This window comes from Aplysia californica, unplaced genomic scaffold, assembly GCF_000002075.1.
Source record: "Aplysia californica isolate F4 #8 unplaced genomic scaffold, AplCal3.0 scaffold00052, whole genome shotgun sequence".
Classification (NCBI taxonomy): Eukaryota; Metazoa; Mollusca; class Gastropoda; order Aplysiida; family Aplysiidae; genus Aplysia; species Aplysia californica.
In genome coordinates this window covers 1,587,595-1,602,664 of record NW_004797322.1, presented here as the reverse complement: position 1 = coordinate 1,602,664, position 15,070 = coordinate 1,587,595, and the positions used below count along the sequence as shown (strand labels likewise).

Here is a 15,070-nt window from a genome sequence, read left to right as displayed (position 1 = left end):
ACAAAGCAGAATATCAACACAAAAAAACAGTCATTTGGTGACTGGTAGACAGAAACAACAGAAGCTCAGAAAGTAAGACTCAGTGTTTTTACAACCCCATTAATACGATTTAAATAATTTAGTAGGAGGGCTTCGGACCCTACCTGTCAGGGCCAACCTGGAATGAGAAGGATATATCCCAGCAGAAAGACCGAGATACTAAATAAAAAATGTTCTCCCTACTAGAGAATCGAAGTCAGGTCTCCTGCATGTGATAAGTGATAGTGGCCAATCACCACTACACCACAGACACAAGCTGATCCTGCCTGTCAGAGGCAACCCCAGCTGAGAGGGGTATCACATCGCGGCAGACAACACTCGATAAATAACTTCCCCATTGAGATATCTCTTCTCCTGCCAGCAACTGCAAAGTACTTTACCATTACACCAATGACACTGTCCCTTATTAAGGAAAGCCCACTACATGGTTGTGGAAAATTTCTTGAAAGATTAACCCTCTGGTGCCAGGTATGGACATAACTGGATACCAACACTCATTGTGAGTACAAAATTCACAGAGTCTCGTTACTGAATAATGTCACACATCTTTTTTTTCCCTCTGAACAAGATCAATCCTACACTATTCGAAAACTGCTATTTATAATAGCTGAATCAGGTAATGTGATTTTGTTTTATAAAGCATGATTCAAGCCAAGTCAAACCCTTTCTATACAGGATTGAAACTTACATTCTTTTATAATCTGGCACTGAATGAAATATACAATTCTTTCTCATGGTACAAAATTAAGCAGACAATGCTGCACACATAAACACAGGAGCTAGAACATTTGAAACCTCATAATACTTACAACGTCAGCAGAAATGGAAAAATGCCCATGCCAAGAGAGAGTGATATTTATGTTCCCTTTTCAGTCATGCTATTCTTTTACAACAAACATTTACCTTTTCTCAGCATTTCTAGGGTCAATTCTGTTTCAAACATGGGAGGAAAAGTGGGAAGAGGAAGTTTATATTTGTTTGTTTGTCTGTATGTTTGAATTTTTTTTAAACACGTTAACAAGACATCAGCCATTAACCGCTGGAGAGAAGCAAGACAGAAACGTATGGGGGAAAAAAATGTGGCCCCCCATTCACTACTAGCATGACCTAGTGAAGGCCTCCACTTTCTTGAGGGGCCATATCTGAGATGACAGATTATTAGCCACTTGGTACACTGTATTTGAATTACTCCAGTGTTTTTTAATCATTGGAATCAATGTCATCCTCATAAACGATTTCTGTCCAGCTTCCCAACTAAGTGATGCAGAAGCGGAAATGGGCTTGCAACTCTTCCATGATATCCACTTTACACCACAATGCACTGCCATCCAAATAGTCAAAACCTATTTTTTCTCATGAGACTTAAAAGAGTTTGTTAAGATAAAGTGTTTCTCTTTCAATCAATGACCAATGTGAGCCTGATTGATCTGTACACAAAAAAAACTAATTTTCTTTCTTAGAAACAATCAGTTTGTGCACACACATTCGAACAAGAACAAAGAAATAAAAATTTCACCTGTTCCTTGGGCGGGTGTCCATATGAGACAGTACCTTCAGCTCTCCATCTTTCTGGAATCTTCCATAATCTTTTAACGAGGTGTTAGCCGGCTGAAAAAACAAGACAAGATGATCATATAAGTCCACAGATAAAAAAGAATGAGAAACAAAACAGTTATTTCATTCAGTTTTTAGGACAGTTAAGTAGTAAATAACAAAGAATAGGGCTTTTTTCACAGCCACCACCGTTAAGTTTTTATCTATTTTGCTGGGGAGGTTTTTGTGCAATAACAACTTTATTACTCGATCAGTTTAATGAGTAAATACTTGACTGTAGAAAATAATAACATAATTGGTAAATTGCAAATCTGTGAGATCTATTTTTAAAATGTTAATATAATATGTGTCGCACGTGGTGGAATCAGGCACTTGTCAATTTTGGGGCATATAAAGTTATTGATATCATCTTATAGCTTGTTCATTTGTTTTGCTGTTGATGAAAAAAGAAGTAGAGATATTTTCAATAGAAAGAGGTGGGGCCGCCTGGTGTCAGAGGAAAAATTAGCGAGAGAATGACCGGTAAAGTTTGGTGACAAGGACCGTTTGACAGTCCTTGAAAACTGTAAAATTACATTATTTATGCCTTTGTTTACTTATGTGTTTCAGTAAAATCCACACAGAAATTAATTTTTAAATCAAATTAAAAAGTGCTGAACAAAAAAAAAAAATTTTTTTCAAATTCACCAAAAATTGACAAAGGACGGAAAAATGTTGGTTTCTTCAATTTCATTATTTTGACAAACACCTGATTTCACTACGATGCCACACAAATTGTACTTGAAAACATAAGAATCTGAAATCATCCATTTCTAGTACCTTTTCTGCCAGTTATCAAACAAAATAACAACCAGAGAGAAGATAATGAACAGTCTCTTTCTTTTTCCAAATTGGCGACGAATTTGAACACATTTAAATTGCAACTGAAAAAACAAATTGTTCACCAAGAAAAAATGTAAAAACCAAAGTATAATAAATGTATGTGCCCGTATATCAATTCATAAAGACAGATTACATTGGTGAGGTCTGAAGGAGCTGAGTTTGGATTTTTGTTTGTTTGGGTTTTTTTCATATGAAGAACCTGTTGCACCTTATAACATCTCTATAAGCATTCTCAGTAAAATAATTAGAAACACCTTAAAGAAATTTCAATGTGCCAAAGACAAGAAAATAAATGCCTTTTATAACTTCCCCAAAAATGCTTTTGCAGAAGTCTCTCTTCTACAAACTCTCAAAAATAACAGTCAGCATAAAGTACCCTTTGAACAAGCTTTATTGTGCAAAGTCACCTTCAAAAAAGAGTTGCACGCCCCTCCTCCACCAACTTTACATACGCCACAGATCAGACTGAGATCAGTTTGTGGTGATCCAAATAATCAAAACCATGAATATCTCTCACAAAGTTAAATATGGTGCCGAGGAGTGACTTTTATATCTCAGGAAGCACTAGCTCAAGCTTTTAAACCAATAGAGAGGTTTGCTTTTAGGTGCCACAGGTCCTTTGAAAAGATGTTAGGAAAATGAACTCAAGTTGAATTAGCTGATATATTCTTTAGACATAACAAGATTTTTTTTGTAAAAGCAAAAAGAAAAGAAGAAAATTCTGAGGATATTTCAATAAGTGAGCCCTAGTCCTTCAACTTGTCAAAACTACTTCATGTGCACACTGGCAGTATACTTGAACATTAATTACTATGAACTTGAGTTATGGTGTACAGAATGCTTGGCACATCACCATAGAAACTACAGTACTATAACCACAGCCACTTCATTACAGTCTTCATTTTGAGTTGAAGAACAAAGCAGAATATCAACACAAAAAAACAGTCATTTGGTGACTGGTAGACAGAAACAACAGAAGCTCAGAAAGTAAGACTCACCAGTGGCACCCTTAAAACCAACCGCAATTACTGTCTTTAAATTGAAACCTTTAGTGCAAATCTATACAGATGTTGGTTGTTTTTTTTGTGTTTTTTTATTTTGCTTTCTAAATATAATATGTCTCTGATAAGACAAGAAAGACAAGATTGGCACATAAAATCCTGTACAAAGAATTTTATTAAATTGTGTAACATTGTAACATTCTTTTAAGGGTTACATTTGAGTGAAACAGGTTATCATGGGAAATATGTAGTGTAAGTCCATTGGTGTAAAAAAAAATGTTTTCTTTTCATAACAAAGAATATTATAGTCATTAATGGTGACAAAAGTAGTACTAATATGTCCATAATGGGTTGGGTTCAAAAACATTTTGAGGTTTCTTTTTTTAACAGTCATTAATTGTGACAATACTGGTATTATTGTTATTTCTGTGGTAGCTTACAAGTCCTTTACGCTTATTCTTGCTCTGGAAGTGGAATAAAAATAAAATTAGAACACAGCCTTAGGAAAACAACTATTTCCAAGTAAAAAGTTTTGTCTCGAGTTTCAAGTCCAGTATTTTTTATCATTTTCGTTTACAGAGAGCCACATCAACAAAAGCTACATTTTGCCAAGAAACATATCAGAGTAATAGAAAAGCTGAAAAGAAGTTCAAACAGCAGACTAGAACAGAGCATTGACCAACACAGCAGAGTCATTTACAAAAGTCAATACAACCCCAATCATAACACATAATGAGAAAAACAACCCTAGTGGAGATGGTTTGTTTTAGTAGAGGTTTTACGGCGTTCGCAACTGCATAAGGTCATATGAGCGCCAGAAGATCAGAGGTGTTACAAGAGAGTAACAAACATAAAAAAAGAAGGAGGGGAGATGACGACGAAAGATGTTTGATAGGAAAGAAGAAGCAAACCACACCAGAGCACCCGCCAACCACCCACCCTAGTGGAGAGACACAAAATCAAAAGACCAGCCAGCCTCGGTAAACTTGTAATCATTTCCTGCTCACTCCAAACTAAAATAAATTTAAAACTTAATCCTATTCAAAAAAAGATGCGGCACTAAAGATCTACCCAGGTAAAGTCTGCTCAACACTGCCCCCACCTTTTCCCCCAAAAGATTTCCACAAGGACAATCTTGACTATAATGACAAAATTGATGAATAAAAATAGAACACTGACATACAGCCATAGTCTCTCTTTTATTCCCATCAACAAAGTGAGTCGGGGCCCACAATAAGATCAGTCATAACAGTCAGAATTGGCCTTGCCATGTACTTTCATTTCTCCAATAGTAAAAAGAAAACGCGAACACTAAAAGCATGCTAAGTGAACAGGAAGTTTAATGCAATCAGTGGCCCTTGTTAGCCAAGATTAGAACGGTACAAGGGTTAACCCTTAAGAGTTTGGATTTTCCCTAAGTGCGTGAAAGAGGGCAAAGTTTCATTGGCTTCCACATACACCACACTTGTGCTATCATTAACAGTCTAGGGACCTTGGTTTCTGATGTTCGTTTTGGGTAAAGAGAAGTTCATCCCCAAGATAAGGGTCATTTAGGGCAGGGCAAAAGCAAGACAGACAGACAGACAGACAGAGAGACAGAGAGACAGACAGACAGACAAAGAGACATACAGACAGACAGACAGACAGACAGACAGACAGAGAGACAGAGAGACAGACAGACAGACAGACAGACAGACAGACAGACAGACAGACAGACAGACACATTGGAGAGAACTAAAAGAAATAGGACCAACCAGTGGCACCTTCCAACCACCCCGAAGGAAATATAAGAGTAATTGTAATGCAGAGAAGCAATAGTGTGTGCTACTACACCCAACAGCCTATCAAATCACTCAACCCAGGAAATAAGTTTAAAAGTACATGACCCCCAATGACGAAGAACCATAAGAAGCAAACCACACAAAAGACAAAGCTGGAGATGGGCTTTTATAAAGTTCTAGTAAGAGTTTTACGGCACTTGCAACAAAATAAGGTCATATCAGTGTGGCTGAAGTTTAGAGGTGTTACAAGAGAGTAACGGATAGAAAAAAGGAGGAGAGATGAGGGCAATAGATATTTGATACAAAAGAACAATCAAACTACACCAGAGCAACTGCCAACCACCCACTGACTTGGGATATGAATACAAACATAAAGGAGAAAAGACTACTTGATCATCTGAGCATCACCACACAAGACAAAAGATTTCGAGAACACACAAAAGTAAAAATTTCAGTTCCTTCCAAACAACAACAAAAATCAAAACAATTTACAAAAAGCACTCCTGGTAGCTAATTAAGGTATAGTATAGAAGTAAAACTATACTTTTTAAACACTTTCTATCTCAAGTTTTCCCAGTTGAATTTTTCAGAATAAGTCAGATTTTTAAAATAGGAAAGGAATCTCAAGAGAGTACTCACCATTTTCAAGTCATTAATGCTGGGAGAAAAAATAAATATATATGGTGAAAATTGTGAATTATCTCAAGAAAATCAAAACTTTTATTCCATAAATGAAAGCATTTCAGCTTTAACTAGCAATAAAACAAAAATAACCAAAAATATAGGAATTTGTTTGTGAGATAAAAGACAACAGAGTTGTAGTTTATTATCACTCTGTGCGATAACAGCCACATGTCAGCAGTCAGCAAAATATAACAGGACCAAAAAAAAAGAAGCGGGAGAGGTAGACAACCACCAAATTGCCTTCACAACCAGGTCAAATAGATTCAATTTTAAAATATTCTATTTTACACAGTCAATAAATAATCAAATATATCTAAAGTCTCAGTCCTTGACCAGATAACATAAGAGGATTAATATTTTACAGCAAGCCAGCATGATAATGCCCTTTTTTTTTCCAAAATCCGATCAAGAACATAATACAACTGAAGAAAAAACTGAAGGTGCAGACCACACAAAAGAATCCACAGACCAATCGTAGGCTTACTTTAAGAAAAGGAAGGCACATTGACATACCCATGGTAAATAAGAGCTACGAAAAAAGGGAAACAGATAGACAGAAAGAACAGAAGGACAGTAAAGAAATGGGATATACCACTGGTTTCCTCCAACCATCCATAATTTAAGATAAGTTTCTAGAAAAATAAAAGAAGTAACCTACGCACACACACACACACTCAGGCACACATACATGAGAAAAATAAAGGGAAAAACGGCACGCACGCACGCGCACACAAACACACAAATAAATAAAAAAGGTATACAGACCAAACCGACACGAAAGAATAAAGCTTGAAAGAGAAGGGAGTTCGACGTACCTGTTCTGAATTTCTTCAATGACTTGAAGCCCCTCGTGGTCCCGCTTCAGCTCATTGACATAAAGAGACAGGTCCTGGAAGTGTGTACAATAAAAAGAAAATGAAGTCATGTCCCATCTTCTTCTTCTTCGTCTTCTTCTTCTCCTCCTTCTCTCCTCCTTCTCTTCTCCTTCTTCTTTTTCTTCATCTTCTACGCTGCCTATGAGAGCTCATGGCATTACACAACAAAAACTCTCTAACAATGCACTATTCTACTTTGAAATATTTGACACCCACAACAAATAGATAACACACAAACACTTAGTTTTAGTAAGAGTTTTGTTTTAATAGAGTTTTTTTCGGTGCTCGCATCTGCATAAAGTCATATGAGCGCCAAGGGGTGAAAGTCAACAGAGAAGTCTTCACAGGGAATCAGGCTTGCCCTGCTCACCTCTCTAGCTTCAGCAGTGCAAAGTCTGCTTCGACTATCAAGGCACCCCGGAAATAGCGGGTCACATAAGAGTGACAAACATACAAAAGAAGTAGAGGAAAAAAGACAATAGTAAGGATTAGGAAAGAAAAAGCAGCAGTTCCCTGTTGCAGTTCAGGCACAGTTATGAGCATGACATTGTTGAATCAGCCCATTTACAATTCAGCTGTGCATAAGAACAAGTTAATGTCCCCCCTTTGGGAATGGCCTAAAGAGACTTCAGTGGCACTACTCCGCGGGGGGGGGGGGGGGGGGGGGGGGGGTAGTAACAGTTTTACGGCACCTGCAACACAATAAGGTCATGTAAGTGCCGAAGATTAGATGGTAAGTTTTTTCAGCGCTTGCAACTGCATAAGGTCATTGGACCGCGACCAAAGCTAAAAAGTGCTACAAGAGAGTAACAATCACAAAAAAGACAAAGGTGAGATAAAGCAGATAGATGTTTGATAGGAAAGGAGCAAACCACACCACAGCACCTGCCAACCATCCACTCAGACACAGTCACAGCATAATCACCATGGCATATAATGATAGAACAGTGCAAAACTACTTGCAGAAAATCCTGGAAGCTATCCACAGCTTCATTATACTGACATACCCTAGCATCAAATGTATATTTGTTGAGGTTAAAGAGAGCATGAATGTAATTCAAGAAAACTGAAAAGAAAGAGTAAAGAGAAAAAAAAAGGAGAAAAAAAAACCCAGTGAAGCAGTAGGAAAAAATGAAATTATAAAGAAATTAAAAAGAGAAAGAAAGTGTGAAGGATGGGACAGTTTAGTCGCAGGAGGAAACTGGAACAGAGTAAAGAAAAAGAAAGAAAAGGAGGGGGAAAAGACAAAAATATGTATAAGCCTACACGAAACAAACAAAATATGGAAATAGTGAGAACTTTAATTTTCAATGAAAAGTGAAAGAGAGAAGCAAGAAATCAGCACTAAAGGAAAAAACAGCACAAATACGAATCAGGTGTGGAGATATTTGACATCAGTTGTCACAACAATACACTTATGTGTGCCTGGAGAAAGGTCCCAGTCGTCGGAAATTTTGGAAATTGAAATAAGGGCATATTCTTGTAGAATTCAATGCTGAACATGTTCATTTTTTAATTTTTCCAATCTTTTGAGTAGTTCTAAAGATATACCAAATTTTGTCACACAGGATGTAAAAACAAAGTTTGGATTAAAAAAACACTTTCTGGCACATTTTTAACCTTTGGTGAAGTATACAACATGCTGAAAAAAATTACTAATTGAAAATATTTCGATTTAAAATAAAAAATCCGTTCAATAGGTTATTAAGAACTGGTAAAACATGTGTTTTCTGGTAGAACTACATTTTTGACCAGGTAGGGCCTCCAACATTTTTGGCCTTTTCACCCTGTTGTTCAAAAACAGCTTTGCCAACAACTGGGACCTTTTCTCCAGACAGACACACATTTATTCGCTCTTGTTTATCCAAAAAAAAAAAGAATCTCACCAGCATGGCCTCCAGGGCTTGTTCTAGACCTTCCCTTTCGTGGTTCGACTTGTCTGTTGTTTTGATGAGTTCCTATATAGGAAAGCACATGTGGATCAATTATTTTAAAGGAGAAACAGTTTCCAGCTTTCAGAGAAATGTAGTAAGAGTAGTGCAATAAACTCAAACCGACCTCCCCAGCACATATGCGGGGTATCATGGTGAATTCAGGCCCTCGTCATAAGAATGAAATCAAAGAGACAGACATTACCTCCGGTTTTGCAATTTTTGTCGAATTTTTCTACTTTGGCTAACATCTTTTATATGTCCATATAAAAAGATATTTCCACATGAATGTTACTGAAAAAGCTTGATTAATGGCACAAAATATGTAAACTTTCAGTTTTCAAGGACTCTCAAGCTACAGAAGTTAGCAAACTGGAAGCCATTTTCCCTCTAAATATACCTCAGAAATCATGCAACCCCCACTTCCTTCAATCGCAAACATCTTGACTTCTATTCCAGAAAGATGGGTATTTTTTTCACAGAACACAAGACAAATAAAGGAGCTTTGAGATTATTCAAATAACTCCATATGCCCAAAAATTGACGAGCGCCTGATTCCACCGTGTCGTAACACATACTTTTGCCATGGAAGCGAACAACCGGCAAACAGGGTTAAAGTTGGTCCACATCCAAGGAGATGAACTGAATGCCCCAGTGTATCTGATTACATTTCTCCAGTACATAAGTTTCAATATCCTTTGCCCTCTCATAAAACGCACAACTGGAAGCTGTATTCTTATCATCATTCATTCCACAGCATGTAAAATAGAGAATTTGTAACGCCTCCTTTGAAATGAAACTGATCATTTAGAAGGTCAGCTGTTTCCATCCAGTCTGCCAGGGCCAACACAAGCAGTGAAGGACACAGAATCCCAGTAAACAGACGGTGATACTTGATAAAATAACTTCCCGAAACAAACCCATGTTGTCTTCTTTGTGCGGTAGTCAAGGCTTAAGGATTCACTTGAAAATAGGAAAATTCCATATAAAGTTGAAATTGTCCTAGACATCCACCCATTGTCAAGCAGAACAAGTGGTTGTCTTAAATGGGTAGACATCTTGGAGTGTCTTTGTAATATTTTGAAAATTCCAGAGGGGAAATGGTAAGTGGCCCTTTCTACAGATGACTGTCTTGGGCTGGTGGTTGTTAGGAAAGGTTCAACTTGTTCTTGAAAGTAGCACAGGAACTAAAAGCGAAGAAACTGATATACAGACATGACGCCTGCTGAGGAAAAGTATACTTCGCCCAACAATTTCATTTCTTGCAAAAAGAATGAATGTAGTATGAGAGGCATTCCAGTCTGGTAAGTTATATAAAAAAAACTAAACATTATTCTCACATTACCCCTTCATCACCTATTGTAATGTTCTTTACAGGAGACATAAACCTATACTACAGAGCAATTAAAAGGCTACCAAAAAAGGTGATATAAAGTCACAGTGATCTTTCCTTAACTAGACAGCGCTCCACACATCACCAGAAGAATATCTTTGAAAGAGTAAATGAGGGCAGCAGGCAGGCATTCCTGTATCATAACTCATTTGAAAACAGAACATTCCTTTAATATAACCTCATCACAACCAAAAGCAATAAAATTTCTATCCTGTGATGCAAAATTAAACAGTAAAACAGAGCTATGAAAATGCCAGAACAAAACAAACAAAAAAACAACACAGAGTGAGATTCTGTTCAGATTAAATCTGAGGCTTTCGCATCACAAGGCTAATATCTTATCCTTTACCATATACGTAATCCAAAAGAGTAACGAAATAGGGCAGAATTCAGTTCAAACCCACAAGACAGCCCAACAACAAATACCTTCAGAAGGAGATGGTACTTCAACACTCGCTGCATTGGCACGTGCAGCAGATCCCTGAGGCGAAACTTTCCCTCATTAGCTTTCCTCTCACATTCCTATGACAAGGCAAACAATAAAAGAGTTAAACATTTTTTAAGTATGAGCAGAAAAATATGCTATCAACGCAAAGGGAAAGCAGGACTTGGTATATTTAAGAAAAATATACAAAACAGAAAAGATGCTTTTATGACACATCCCAGATCACTAGATCTAGCTTTTATTTTTCAAACATCAGAATTTTTACAACATTTAAATTTCATCTAACATCCCGGATAAACAGGACAAAATTCTCCAAGATCCTATGGTTTCTAATGTACAACAAAAACCAATTAAAACATCAACACATGTCTCCTCACCTACTTGGATTCATTGCAGCAAAAGTTTTCAAATGCCAGTTTCCATTGAGAAATAGTTCACAAGAATCACCTCGTGGTAGTGTTAAATACATGAGGAGCAGCCCAGGTCTATCACGCCAATACCAAAGATAATTAATTACAAAACTCTGGGACTCAAAAAAGGAGCAGTATAAATGCAGTTGTTATATTGACAGAAAAAAAACATGACTTCTTTGTTTCAATACAGAGTGAAACAACAAATCAACCCTTCATGAAATCCAGAACTCCCGATCGTTTCAAATGAAAGTAGCAACTAAAAAAAGTCAGTACACACCTGAATCGTCTGTCTGATCTGTTCTACAAAGCAGACTTTGTCAATTCGGTCTTGAGCTTTGGTCAGGTTTGAGCAAAAGTCTCCGTAGATGAGAAGTCTTGATTTGAACTGGATGAAGATGTCGGACAACCGTGGATGACCGTAGACAACAGACCGGTGCAGTTTATCATACAGGTCTGTGTGAATTTCCAGCAAGTCCTGGGGGGGGGGGGGGAGACAACTCAGCGTACAGAATGTGTTTAAAAAATGACTAAACACAAGCTTCACACAGGATCTTATATAATGCACACCAAATATCTCATCTGTAACTATAATACAAGATGATTAAAAAAGAATACGCCAAAATCATCACGCGATAATTCCAAAAACGGAAAACAATAGAAAACTCTAGCTTGGACACATGCGTTGTACATACCTTCAAGTTTTTATTTCATCTTTTACAAGTGCTTAATGTGGCCATAACCGGCATCAAGCCGATATGAGAATTCATCCCAAATGAGTCTCAGGATATCTCGGTCCACCGTGTTGATTGTAGCCGTAATTCGATCTTTTCTGTCATCTATATTTGCTGAAAGTGATGTAACATCAACTTCGTCTTTATCAAACACCCACAAAAACTGGGTAATCACTTTACTGCAAGAAAATTCAAATGACTTCATCTTTCAAGAAGACGGAGCACCGCCCCAATGGCACCTCGGGGCTCAAGCTTATCTGAATGAAATCGTGCCTCAGCAGTGGATTGGTAGGAGAGGTTCTAAAGTGAATTGGTAGGAGAGGTTCTAAAGACCTCGCTCTCTGCGCCAGGCCTGCCAGATCCTGGACCTCACTGTGAGTGACGTTTTCTTGTGGAGGTATGTTAACACTATTGACCCACGCAGCGCGCAGAGGACGCAACACTTATCCACACAGACCAGGACACAGATGCGGTACATGCTATATCACACCGTGCCTGATCGGTGTCCTGTGGGAGCAAATTGTTAAAGACAAATTAATGTTCCACCACTTCCAGCAAATATCGATGATAAAAAAGATCGAAAAACAGCTACAATCTACACGGTGGACCAAGACATCCTACACCGTGTTTGGGAGGAACTCTAATATGGGCTTGATGTTGTCCGTGCTGCCGTTGGTAGCCACATTGAGTACTGGAAAAACTTGAAAGATATGTACGACACAGGTATCAAAGCTAGAGTTTTCTATTGTTTTCCATTTTTGATATATCGCGATCTGATTTTGACCTATTCTTTTTTAATCACCCTGTATGAAGAGGTAAAAAAAACACTACAGACAAAATAAAAAATTCATAAATGCCAATGAAAGAATCAGACAGGCTTGACAAATTTTTTAAAATCAAATTACAGACGAATAATCCGTGCTCTGAATGCCCACATAAGTGTGTAAATAGCTGCAATAAAGGGTAAATTATTGTAATCTTGGTGGGCTTGTCAAGAATTTGAAATCAGTACAAACATAATGTGAGTTCATCATGAAGAAAATACTTGAAAGTCAAGCTATTGTGACCTTGAAGTGTCCACGGTAAAAATGTTTGCTTCTTGAATTACGGATAGTCTTGGAAAAATTAAAATGTAGGCCTGAAAGAACCAAGAAGAGACATCTGAATTTATTAGGTTTATTTTTAGTCAGAGTTTCCTGGCACCGCAACACAATCAGATCATAAAAGTGCCAACGGTTAGAAGTGTTATAAGAGAGTAACAAACACAAAAAAAAAGGAAAAAGGAGGAAAGATAAGAATGTGAGTTCTTTGATAAGAAAAAAGGAGCCAACCAAACACAAACCAGAGCACCAGCCAACCAACCACTCTGGATTTGTGTCGGTACCACTCCAATACAGCTTCACCAACACATGACCGACTTACCTCAACATATGCAAATATCACATCTCTTTCAGCTGAGGGAAGAATATTCTGCAGGGGTTTCATGAAACACTATGGAATAGAAAAGGGGAATGAGATAAGAATAGATAGCTCTTTCACGTGCAGCAGTGTCAACAACATAAAATCAAACTCAACAGTCCAGGCTTGGTCTAGTTTAGTTTTAGTAGGAGTTTTATATCACTTGCAGCACAAATAGGTCATATAAGCGCTGAAGATTAGAGGTGTCACTAATCAAAGAAAAGAAGGACGAGAGACAGGACAATATAATATGCTTGTTTGTTGTTTCAGTAGGTTTTACGGCGCTCGCAACAGCATAAGGTCATATGAGCGCCAGAAGATTAGAGGTGTTACAAGAGAGTAACAAACAAAAAAGAAGGAGGAGAGATAAGGACGATAGATGTTTGATAGGAAAGAAGAAGCAAACCACACCAGAGCACCCGCCAACCACCCACCAATATATGCTTGATAGGAAAAAAGGAGCAAACCACATCAGAGCACCTGCCAATCATTCACAACAGCAAAAGGCAAACTCTTCGGAGGCCACCACCAACTTATAAAGGTTTTTTACACATCATTTATATGGCAGAGATTATCCATTATCCATAATCCCTGAAAGAATATGAGAGGAATAAGAAAAAAGGGGAGAGGGGGCCCTAAGAAAAAAGGGGAAGGGGGGGGGGGGAGACAGAGAGAGAGAGAGAGAGAGAGAGAGAGAGAGAGACAGAGAGAGAGAGAGAGAGAGAGACAGAGAGAGACAGACAGAGAGAGACAGACAGAGAGAGAGTCCATGTTTTTTCTGTTTGCTACATTTGTGTAAACCTAGGCTGCAAAGAACATTCACAGTAAAGAAATTCATTGCACTTATCATCCTCATCATGATCATCATCATCAAAGGACCCAAACCTTCACTTTTTATGTTCTCTTTCAATCAAAACTTACATTGACCATATCATCGTCATCATCATCATCATCATCATCATCATCAACATCATCATCATGGCAAGACACTCATTCAATCACGACTTACATTTGACCACCACCATCATCATCTTCATCATCATAATCATCATCATCAAAATCAGAGACCCACCATGCAGAGCCAAGTACCAGCACCTGGAAGATGTGTATTCAGGGCACTCCAATAAGCGGGAACAAAATATTACATGTCCCTGGGACCAGGTTGAGCTAGCGAGACTGCGGTCGAACCATCATTGGAGATTAAGATGGTATAAGAACTTTGTAAATGAAGAGCTCAGCCCATGTTGCCGAAGATGCGGCCATGAAAAGGAGGATATCAAACATATGTTTGAATGTCCAGGAACAATGGCAATTCGAATGGAGTTATTCGGACGAGCGGAGGTGCCGCTAAGCATATTGAAAATGGAGCGGAAAAAGAGCCTCGTTCTCGCTCGAAGATTTCTTCGTGGAGTCCGCCAGGCCCATTAAGGAAACAAAAAAAAATCATCATTATCCATTACATTGACCACCATCATCCTTATCATCATCACTTACATTGACTATCATGCTCAAGACTTCTTTGTAGTTGTGTTCCGTATCCAGCAGCTCCTTGATACAGTAGTCCCTTTTGGTGTGCGGCTCTGCTGTGGCCTGAGGGGGAAACCAATCAACATTTTAGTTGTTAGTTTGTGTGTGTGTGTTTGTGTGTTCATTTGTGTGTTTGTTTGTTTGAGTGAAAAGAAGCACATGAACACAATAACCGTCATTCAGTCGGGGTTTGTTCTATGTTAACATAGTAACAGTCGTTTAGTTTTTTCTTTTTGTTTCATTTGAGTTTAGAGAAGCATATCAAGACTACAACAACAACTTTTTCTTCTGCTTCTCCTTATCATTATCATTACTAACATTATTATTGTAATTATTATTATTATTATTATTATTAT

The 15,070-nt window shown here is 37.8% G+C and overlaps 1 protein-coding gene across 1 annotated transcript in view; it reads right to left on the bottom strand.

The window, feature by feature from the left end:
- LOC101850465 (guanine nucleotide exchange factor VAV3) overlaps nucleotides 1-15,070 on the bottom strand; it is a gene marked incomplete at its 3' end in the record, with an annotated part of 43,737 nt that overhangs the window by 2,363 nt on the left and 26,304 nt on the right. The window contains 8 exon segments of the mRNA XM_013079457.2: nucleotides 1,556-1,647; nucleotides 5,897-5,915; nucleotides 6,757-6,830; nucleotides 8,703-8,774; nucleotides 10,567-10,662; nucleotides 11,276-11,473; nucleotides 13,152-13,220; nucleotides 14,682-14,777. Of these exon segments, the coding sequence (XP_012934911.1) occupies nucleotides 1,556-1,647; nucleotides 5,897-5,915; nucleotides 6,757-6,830; nucleotides 8,703-8,774; nucleotides 10,567-10,662; nucleotides 11,276-11,473; nucleotides 13,152-13,220; nucleotides 14,682-14,777 (716 nt within the window).